Source organism: Peromyscus leucopus, chromosome 3 (assembly GCF_004664715.2).
Source record: "Peromyscus leucopus breed LL Stock chromosome 3, UCI_PerLeu_2.1, whole genome shotgun sequence".
Classification (NCBI taxonomy): Eukaryota; Metazoa; Chordata; class Mammalia; order Rodentia; family Cricetidae; genus Peromyscus; species Peromyscus leucopus.
Window position 1 is genome coordinate 140,435,652 of NC_051065.1, and position 11,484 is coordinate 140,447,135.

Consider the following 11,484-nt stretch of genomic DNA (forward strand, 5'->3'; position numbering starts at 1 on the left):
TGAGTGATAATGGGAGGAAACTAAATCAGCCTGATGGAAGTGCTGGGAAACAGTTATCTGCTTACAAGTCTACATTATGCAGTCTTGCTTCTGGTTGCTAGAAATACATCTTATTTTAAAGCATATAGCCCGTATCTAGCAAGTATATAGGCTGTAATAGTATATGTGCTATACTCAAAGTAGTAGAATTTGCTTATTTACCTGTTTTACTTACTCTTCTTGTTGCTGTAACAAAATGTCCTAACTAAAGCTACTTTAGGAAGAAAGTTTTATTCCAGCCCACAGTTCAAGGGCATTTTATTCCTTTTTTTCCTGCATATGAACATAACTGCATTTTTTCTTCAAAGTGTATATATAATTCCATCCTAACTAAAAACATTAAATATTTATAATGAATAAATCTGTATTATTAGCAATTGTTGCACAAATTTTTAAATGGTCTTATAATAAAAAAAAAAAACCCAGAGCCAGATATTGGGGTAAATGCTGAAAGATCACAGAAACTAAGGAACAAACCACTGCCATGTCTCTCCTCACCAACTCCACAAATTCTCTGTTTGCTTCTCAGCTCTCAGCCAAAAAAAGTTTCCTCAGCCAAAAGGGCTCAAGCTAAAAGATTTAAGCCAAAAGGCTTTAGTTCCTGTCTCCTCAGGCCTTATATATCTTTCTCCACGCAGCCATATTACTTCTTTCCTAGTGCTGGGACTAAAGGTGTGTGACTTTTCAAATACTTGTAGCAAAGGCATGAGATCACAAGTGTTGGGATTAAAGGCGCGTGACTCCCAAGTACTGGGAATAAAGGTGTGTGCCACCACTGCCTGGCTTCTATGTTTAATCTAGTGGCTTGTTCTGTTCTCTTATCTTCAGGCAAATTTTATTAGGGTACACAATATATCACCACATTTCCCCATTTTTTCTAAAATAATAAAAGAAGGTTATAACTAATATAAGAAAAACTATATACAATAAGTACAATAAGTATATGTAATATATATAGTCAAGAATTATATTAACAATCTCCAGTCCATCAACATTTGATAGATTCAGAGAAAATACTCTATTATTTATCGTATTTTGGTGAGTTCAAAATGTTGTACCTAACTCACTTTTTATTCTAACTTGTATTACCAACTGAAGATTATGTTTTGATGTCTTGCAATCTTATACACTATTGTATATAGTTTTTTATTTATAATTTTAGATAAAAAAAGGGGAAATGTGGTGATATATTGTATATCTAATAAAATTTGCCTGAAGATCAGAGGACAGAATAAACCACTAAATTAAACATTGAGGCCAGGCAGTGGTAGCGCACACTTTTCTTCCTAGCACTCGGTAGGCAGAGATTCATCTGGATCTCTGTGAGTTCAAAGCCACCCTGGATTACATGAGATTGTTTAAGTCTAGTAAAGAAATAGCCAGGTAGTGGTGCCACACACCTTTAATCCCAGTCCTTGGGAATCACACCCCTTTAATCCCAGCATTTGAGATCTCATGCCTTTGTTATCAGTATTTGAGAAGGACATATGCCTTTCATCCCAGCACTAATATGCCTGAGGAGACAGGAGCTAAAGCTTTTTGGCTTAGTTCTTTTGGCTGAAGGCTTTTGGCTTAGATTCGTTCAGCTGAGGACACAGAGGCAAACAGTCAGAGGATTTGTGGGGTTGTCAAGGTGAGACATGGCAATGGCTGACTCCTTTGTCTCTCTGATTTTTCAGCATTTACCCCAATATCTGGCTCTGGGTTTTTATTAAGACCTTTAAAATTTGAGAAACAGACAATTTGAAACCTTTTTTGTGGAAATCATTAATAGATAGCCTTACCATTTAGAAATAGCCATAATTACTTATAAGCTACTCATGAACACTTTTGGCTGTAAGTGACGAATTTTATATCACACATTGGGGGAGGCACTTGATGTAATTATAATAAAATAATACAATCATAAATCTGTGTTTAGTTGAATTAAAGGCATTGAGTGCAGTTATTTAGAATTGAAATGGAGAAGTTTGATTTGTTACTTTTACTGATAATTATAGTGTATAACATGATTAAAAAGTATGGCTGTACTGCATTAAAGTTAAAAGATCTTCCTCCTTCAATAATTTAAACCAAGAGCAATGCAAATTTGAATTCTCTACTTCTCTCTCATTTTCTTCTGTCTAGCTCTCTTTATTTGGTATCAGTTCCTAACCAATGGTTTTGCTCTGTATTTATTAATGAATCACATAAAATATGTCATGGGGAAAGTATGAGAAGCCTTCTCATTAGTCAATCTTATCCTAGAGTTTGCAAAGATAGTGGTTACTTTACTGACCTCAATTGATCCAGACTAGCTCTGCAAACTACAAACATGGCAATCATGGAGCCTGCATGGGCCTTTGCTAGGTCCCCTGTGTATATGCTATGGCTGTTAGTTTGGTGTTTTTGTAGAACTCTTTAATAGTGGGAGCGAAGGTATCTCTGACCCTTTTGCCTGCTCTTGGGATTCTTCTTCCTACTGGGTTGCTTCATCCAGACCTGATATGAGGGTTTGTGCCTGGTCTTATTGTAACTTGTTATACTGTGTTCAGCTGATATCCTTGGGAGGCCTGCTCTTTTCTGAAGGGCAACAGAGGCAGAGATGATGTGGGTGAGAAGGGAGACATGGGTTAGAGGGGATGAGTGTGTGTGTGTGTGGTGCTTGGAGGAGTAGAGGGAGAGGAAACTGTAGTCAGGATGTACTGCATGAGAGAAGAATTAAAAATAAATAAAACCTCACATCCACATGTTACTTCCAACATTCATGGTGGATGTTTGTTTTTTCCACTGTTGCTTTCAACCTGTTGGCTGCTTTCAACAAATAAAAAAAGGCTAATATAATTAATTTAAAACTATGGCATTTTTATTTAATTATGTTGTGCATCTGCATAAATGCATAATTTGCACCAAGCATTTTAAAATGAACACTATTAGTATATAATGAATATAGCAAAATAATTTTTTTTCTCTGATTATCTTGTTGTTCTTCCTGGGTGGTACTGGTAAGTGGTACTCCACAACTGTAATAAACAGTGCATTGAAAATACTTCTGATTTACCTTCTGATGACCTATGAATGGTTTCCAACCATTGCCATTATAAATAAAATTTATTAGTATTCACTATCCTTGATCAGAGATTCTTCAGGTCTGATCTTCATTTTAATTTATGTAAATGCATATGAAGGAACTAACTTTGCTGGCATTTTATCTCCCCCGCCAAGTGTCAATCTTTAAGAAGTGCAGTGTGTTCATTCGATTCTTTTAAGCTTTGTGTGCCAGCAAGCAACACACTATTCTTGATATTGTCTCTTCTAAAGGGCTATTTATAGGAATGCCAAGGGGTGGAGCAAAAGACCTTAATTCAGCCAAATGTAGACCCTTCCAATCACCTAGAAACCATGCACATGATCAAACAATCTTCTAATGCAGCTCTGCTGGATAAAGCAAGCTAAGATATCATTAGAAAACTTTTGTGGGCCTCCACAACCCCCCTCCAAATTTTCTCCCCCAATTCTAAAGTACAGCAACTCACAATGAATGGAATCTCATGGAAGTCAAGAATGTGGAAAAATATCACGTTTCTCCAGTAACTCAAAGTAAATGAAAGGAGTCACTTTAGCAGGAAATTCTGTGATAAAATCTCCTCTGAAAGTCATTTCAAAAACTTAAAAGTGCATGAAAGAGTTCACATAAAGATAAAAGATCTGTACAAATATGGTCAATGCTACAAAGTATTTATTAGTTACGACACCTTTAAATTCGTGCCACAACTCAGAAATCCTACTTTACAAATGTGAACCTATGTCGGAAGAATCCCCATGGAACTGGACAAGGCCCTCTGGATAATTGAGACAGTAGATTAGCTTGAAATGTTTGGGAGGCTGCCAGGCAGTGGAGCCAGGACCTGTCCTTGGTGCATGAGCTGACTTTTTGGAGCCTGGGGCCTATGCTGAGACACTTTGCTCAGCCTTGGCTTAGGGAGGAGGGGACTGAACCTGTCTTGGCTGAGTTTGCCAGGCTGGGATAACTCCCCAGGGGAGATCTTGCCTTGGAGGAGGTGGGAGTGGGGAGTGGATTGAGGGGAGGGCTGGGGGTGGGAGGAGGAAGGATGGGTGAATCCATGGCTGATTTGTGAAATTAAGTTAATTATAAAATAAAAATACTATAAAAATGTGGAAAACCTCTAGTCATACACCTTTCAAGAACACATGATGATATATAGCAGAGAGAGAGAGAGAGAGAGAGAGAGAGAGAGAGAGAGAGAGAGAGAGAGAGAGAGAGAGATTAAACCCAGAGTCTATCAGTGGCTTTTGTTGCCTCCACATTAGTTTCAAGCCATGAAAAAACATCACAATAGATAAAAGCAGTGGCATATAAGAAACATGCAAAGGATGTCACAACAACTTGTAAGAGTTCACAGAGAGTGATGGCAGTGCAGTTCCATGGTGGAGAGCTTGCACAGCAGGAACAAGGCCAGTGGCTGAACCTCTAGCCAAGGTTATATACATCAGGGGCTGGAGTCGGGGTTCAGCAGTTAAAAGTACTTGCTGCTCTAGCAGGGGACCCAGGCTCAATTCCCAGTGCCATGTTGTGGGGGCATGACCACTTATAACTCCATTTCCAGAGGATCCAATGCCCTCATTTGACTGCTTAAGTCAACAGGCATGCATGTGGTACACATACACACATTCAAGCCAAACATTTACACTCATAAAGTAAAATAAATAAATCTAAACAATTTTAAGTACACATCTCTATACAATGTATAAGCCAATTTTTAATAGATTTTTTCACTTTATTTTCATTTCATTTCTTTATTTAAAACCTTTTTATTCTTTGAGAGTGTCATACATTTATACTATTTATACTGATCTTATTGATGCATCACTACCTCCCATTAACTTCCCTCAGTATACTCCACACTATTTTGTTCCCAATTTCATATTCTATTTATATATTTTTGTTATTAGTAATTCCCAACACCCAGTTAATGGTACTCACTGTAGTCTGGTAAGGCATGGAAAACCTTCTAATGTCCATGTCTCCAAAGGAAGCTGACTCACCTATTTTGATGGACATCAACTTATAAAACTCTTCCAATATAAATGGGAATTCAGGTTCCTTACCCCACCTGTGCTGGAGTTTTGACTGGCTTAATCTTGTGGAGATTTTGTGCAGGCAACTGCAACTGCTGTGAGTTGATGCATACAACATCCATATTATGTCTAGGTATTGGCATCTCACAGCTCTCTCCTCATTCATCCCTCTTTTATGAAGTTTCCTGAGCTTTGAGAGGTTGGCAGTTGATAAACAAGGCCCACTTACTAATGAACATTCATCCTACCCTATTACTTAGACTATCTCTTCTACTTCCCCAATCCCAAATAACTAACCTTCCTGCACCTGGATTTTAACTTCCTTGATGTATATGACTAAGACTATGGAAGGGGGATAGCAAAGATGATGCATTATATTAAAGGTAAATATCTTAATGCTCTGTAAATAACTGATCAAATGTATATGACTAATAAAATATAGAGCTTTTAAAATCATGAATAAATTCATGTATTTATAATATGAAGTATTTTCCTCATAAAACAATGAAGCTATACATTTTCTATAGTCAAGATAAATAGAATTGCAAGTATTTTGTTGACATGAATATCAAACTAGCCATTTTTATTGTCTATATAATTTTCAGAATTTTGCTGACTATCTTGATATATATATATATATATATATATATATATATATATATATATATTTACAGAGAGAGAGAGAGAGAGAGAGAGAGAGAGAGAGAGAGGGAGATTGACTCTTCACATGAATATCTCTTTGGTTGCCATCATCCACTCTGTTAAAACCATGAACCTGGGCTCCAGGGAAAACTGCAGTCTTATGAAAGAGCACAAACCAGTCTCTGCATTTTTCCCTAAGTCCTTATTGGCAAAGCTGTAGATCAGAAAACTTCATTAAGCTTCACATTGTAACATTGTAACCCGTGAACTAAGATTAGACCTCAGGGAGCCCAACAAAATTCCCTTAAGCTAGAACAAGGTGAAAATGCAAAACAGTAGAAAAGAATATATCTTGATTTTCATATCAGCAAATGTGAATTTGCCTTCTTTTCTAAATCATCTGCGGAATATTTCAACCCATGGGGTGGAAAAACTTGTTAGCTAAGACTATAGCAAGAATTGAAAAATAAATAAATAAAAATTAAAAAAAAACAAGAAAAATGTGCAGATTAAATACCAAACAGGAAATGTTCAGCTTGCTGTAAAGCCAAAGATTTCAGAAGGAGCAAGACAAAGGGAAGAAAGAATTTAACTGAACATTGGACCACAAATGGGGCACTTGGTTAGCACATGGTGAGTAGTGCTGTTACATATCCAGCTTTCTCTGAACATGGAACCTGTCCTGACTAGCTTTGCCACTATAGTAATAGTGGCAGAGTTCATTTTTGGGAATCTGAGCAATGGATTCATTGTGCTGTCAAACTTCCTTGTCTGTGTCACTAAACAAAAGCTTTCCTCAATGGATAAAATACTTCTTACATTGGCAATTTCAAGAATTACTCTTATCTGGGAAATGTATATTTGGTTTAACACTGTATGTGATCCATCTTTATTTATGATTGGAAAAGAATTACGAATTCTCTATTGTAGCTGGATACTTTCTAACCATTTTAGTCTCTGGCTTGCCACAGCCCTCAGCATGTTTTATTTACTAAGGATAGCTAACTACTCCTGGCAGATCTTTCTCTACTTGAAATGGAGACTTAAAAAACTGATTGTGGGACTGCTGCTGGGAAGCTTGGCCTTCTTGCTTGCAAATCTGATGAAAACTAGCATTACTCTTGAAGAGAGTTTCCATCAATATGGAGGAAATACAACTGTGAATTCCTTGGGATTTGCTTTGTTTTCAGAGCTGACCTTATTCAACATGACTATGTTCTCTGTAATACCATTTTCATTGGCATTGGTCTCCTTTCTCCTGCTAATACTCTCCTTGTGGAAACATCTCCAGAAGATGCAGCTCAGTTCCAGAGGACACAGAGACCCCATTACAAAAGCCCACAGGAACGCCATGAAAATCATAGTCTCCTTCCTCCTGCTCTATGCTACTTACTTTCTGTCCCTTCTGATAGCATGGGTTGCTGAGAAACATCACAGTAAACTGGTTCACATTATTTGTATGATAACTGGACTCATGTATCCTTCAACACATTCATTAATCTTGATTCTCGGAAACTCTAAATTAAAGCAGACTTCTCTTTTGATACTGAGGCATTTGGGATATAGGCTGAAAGGACAGAATACCCCAACTACATAAGGTATTGAGACAACATAATGTCATATGTTCTAGATATTAAAGAAATCTATGAGGAGGCAGTTTGAGGACATTTTATTCCCATCTTCAGAATGAAAGTATCCAGCTGAGGAACCTGAAGACCTTTGGACAAATGAGACATCTGAAGAAAAAGGATGAATCATCTGGAGAAAATGTCCCAAGAAAAGGAGTAAAATGACCTATTGGTATATCACATTTCCAACAGGATAAAATTTCATAAATCTTCCCAAATGTTTGTTTCTGCAATGCTCTACAGATACATAACACAACTGGTCTTTTTGTAGTCCCAGTTCAATTAAAAATTAAAGCTGGCTTTGGAGTTAGGGTGTGGCTCTCTCCTTCTCTAAATCCAATCATGCTTGTTAAAAAGGAAAGTCCAAAATCTCTGTCTTATGGCAGAAGGGCTACACAATATAGGACCAAAACTAAGGGTCTATTATATTGCTACTAATCTCATGATCCTTTGGTTTTATTTGGACTTTTAAAAACTTTTCTTAAGGAATAAATATTATACCAAAATTTACAAGATTAATACATATATGTTTTTTAAACTTCCTGTCATGATATTAATGGTCATATAGGGTACTGACTAATTCTAGAAAAAAGCTTCATCTAGCTTTCTGTACATGATTTTAGGTTTGAATCTCTATCAAGTAACTAGGAATTAAGTTTTTGTACTCTTTTTTTTTAAGTTTTTGTACTCTTGATGTATATAATAAATTATGGTCCCTTTTAAACCTCTCCTAGAACTGCTGCATACAACATTTAAAATGTTTAAGTCTTCTGCAGTGAACCATGTCATGCCTAACATCAACTTTTGAAGTCTCCAAAAGGAGGATGGGTCCTCACAATAACAATTCCATCTGGACTATGGTAAAGCCACTAAGTTGACAAACACCACCTAAAGATCGACTGTTTACTACACAAACTGTTCAGGACAATTTCAAAGTGGCTAGCTTAGATGGGCCAGCCTAAGAGACTACTCTAGCCAGGACTTGAGACAAGTCCCAAACTTTCCCATTGCACAGAGACTGGATAACAAATGATACAGCTAAGTCTCCTAGGACTTGGCAATAATTCCAGTTTTTTTTCAGGGTTCTCTAAAGATGCCATCACCCCAGACAGCAGGAAGTAATCTTAGGAATGCAACACCCATATTCCCAAGAGGTAGGCTGTGTAATTATTGGTCATTCTGTGGGTTATGGATATTTGTCATCATTTAAGAGGCTTGGTTACAAGTTGTTATTGGTAGTGGTCAGGAAAAAAGCTGAACAAAGGAGATTAGACTCAGAGATCTTGTTCTAAAAAGAAAAAGGGGGGATATAGAAATAGGATAAAAGGGTAGATTACTGAACCTACTTTTAACCAAAAAAGCAACTACTAGCCTTAAATATTTTACATTGGCTTGGATTTTTTTATATTGATACAAATTTGAGGTTATTTTTGTTATACTGTATGTATGTTAAAGAAATGATAGGACAAAAAAGATTATTGAATCTATTTTTAATCCAAAAAAGCAACTACTAGTTTTAAATATTTTACATTGATATGGATTTTTATATACTGATACAAATTTAAGGTTATTTTTGTTAGAACATACTGTATATACATTTTTATTCTTGTTCAAGGTATTGTATCAATACAGCTCATCTAACAATGTAATGTAAATTTCTAGCCCTTAAAAATTATTAATAAGGAAATATGGCTTAGTAATTAGTTACTTATCACAATCAAACTTGTATTCAGGTTAGGAATGTTTTCAAGGTCAAACAGAGATATATTTTAGATATGCAAGTGGTCTTCAAACACTTCAGAGAGCAACAGAATATGACATTTAAAATGTTTTAATAAAATAAGGTTCTTTTTTCTATGAAAATGAGATATGTCTTCCCCTGGCAGCATCAATCTAATTCAGAGAAAATGATGGGCATAGAAAAAATCTCCATGTGGAGTTCACTTTCTTTGTGGCAAAAGTTATCCACTTGGTAAGAAAGTGTCCTTGCCTCAAGTGCTGACAGTATGCTGTCCAAATTGAACAAGCAAGATGTATAAAAAAAAAAAAGGGACTGCCAATCTTTGCCAAGACAAGGCAGGATGGTCCTTCACAAATCCTGCTTCACAGAAGAGTCCACCAGATAGTCTAGGCTGAAGATGGATACCCCAACACTGCTGAGAATTTTTGGGTTAATGTCTAGGCAGCCAGCTGTTTCTGTCATTTCTTAATTTTGGAAGAGGTTTGCTCTGTACTTCCCATTTACTCAGTAATATTATATCATTCTCAGGTCTCTGATGGATTTGAAGACTAGATATAGTTTTCCTTGTTACCAGACTCAGAAAATAAACTCAGAAAATAAACTCACAAAATAGGTATAATATGGTGATATTTTATTTGTACTGAAATGTGATTTTATTTGTATGTTAATAAATAAATTTTCCTGGGGGTCAGAGCTAATAGCAAGCCATAGCAGAAACTGGGTGGTCGTGGTGCACAACTTTAATCCCAGCTCTTGGGAGGCAGAGCTAAGCGGATCTCTGTGTGTTCAAGGATACAGCCAGCATGGAGACACACACCTTTAATCTCAGTACCAACCATAAAAGACATGCAGATCTGTACATACAGGTAGTGATGAGGTCATGTGGTTGGGTTTACAACCAATGAGAAGGCAGAATAGAAAGTCTATAAAAAAGACAAACAGACAGGAAGCAGGTCTCTTGGTGAAGAGGACAACAGCAGCAGTGAAGGGTTAGGTTTTTAGCTCTGACCTCTTGGGCTTTCATCTATGCATTGGCTTTGTGTTTCTTATTTAACAAGACCATTCATCTACATTTGGTGCCCAATGTGGCAAGAATTTACTAAAAACTGCTTGACTTGGCTTCGCAGTGGGTCTGGTTTCCCACCTAGGTGGCCTAGCTCCCTAGCTTGGGCCCAGCTTGGCTTAGGACTCAGGCCAGACTGACCATAGTCCCAAACGGTTACCTGCAGCTGAAGCTACTTAATTAAAGCCAGTGCTACAAACAACTCAGGCCTGCCCTGCCAGAATTACCGCTGTTTGCAGTGGTCAGAGCTTAAGGAAGCTGGAGCCCAGGCTCAACTCGGCTCAAGTGGGAACATGAGGCTGGATTTAAGCTTTTAGCCAGAACTTACTTGTGGCTATGCTTTCTTGCTCTTGCGCGCGCTCTCTCTCTCTCTCTCTCTCTCTTTCTCTCTTTCTCTCTCTCTCTCTCTTTGGATTCACACCTCAGACACTACGCAGCTGTTTTGAAATTCCCTTAGATTTCTACTGCTCTATGCAGACTTGGTAACTCAAGTAAGATATAAGATATTTTAAAGGAAACTATTTAAAAGAGAAATTTTTCCACATTAAAAAAAATGGATTGCATGTGGACATTGGAAGAAAATTGGGCTTTGTTTGAAATTTTAGGCAATCTCACAATGGAAGAACTATATGAGAAGAATAATGTTGATGGAATTATGCACTTTATTACTTTTCTTATCCTTATGTTACTATTTAAAAAGATAGTCAATTTAAGTGCCAAGATAACAGTTTTAGAAAAACCTGTTAAACCTGTTAAAATGAATTATAGAGAAATTCAAATTCAGACAGAAGAAATTAACAGTGAAGTTGTTTCAAGTTTGGATCATAAGTTTACAGAAAGAAAGCCTGTTTTCACATGGACACCCTTAATTTATCCTGTAACCATACAGCAGTGCCTAATCAAATGACTACACAAAATATTTGGGCTACAATTGAAATGTTGGATTTATGAAGGTTTAAGGAGGAAATAGTATCGTATGGCATGCATTCCCCATATGCAAAGCAAATGTTAAACACCTGGTAAACTTATAATAGGATTATACCATAGGACTGGCGGGAGCTGGCACATGCTGTTCTGGAACCCGGTGGCAAATGTGGTTCAAAGAAGAGGCTAAAAACATAGAAAAACAACAGAGGGATAAAGGAATACAAGTCTCTCAGGATCAGCTTGTTGGAGAAGGCCAATATGCTGCAGTACAAACACAATGTTTATATGATATCCAAACCTTAATTCTATGTCAAATGGCAGCGTTGAATGCATGGGACAGAGTTGAGGAACCAGGAAAGAAAGCT

General features: G+C 37.0%; 1 protein-coding gene across 1 annotated transcript; it reads left to right on the forward strand.

Annotated features, from left to right (window-relative positions):
- Positions 1 to 6,370: 6,370 nt before the first annotated feature.
- On the forward strand, positions 6,371 to 7,357 carry LOC114684376 (taste receptor type 2 member 102-like). Its single transcript, XM_028858938.1, is given in 1 exon segment — positions 6,371 to 7,357. A coding segment is annotated over 1 exon segment (987 nt).
- The last annotated feature ends 4,127 nt before the right edge of the window (positions 7,358 to 11,484 follow it).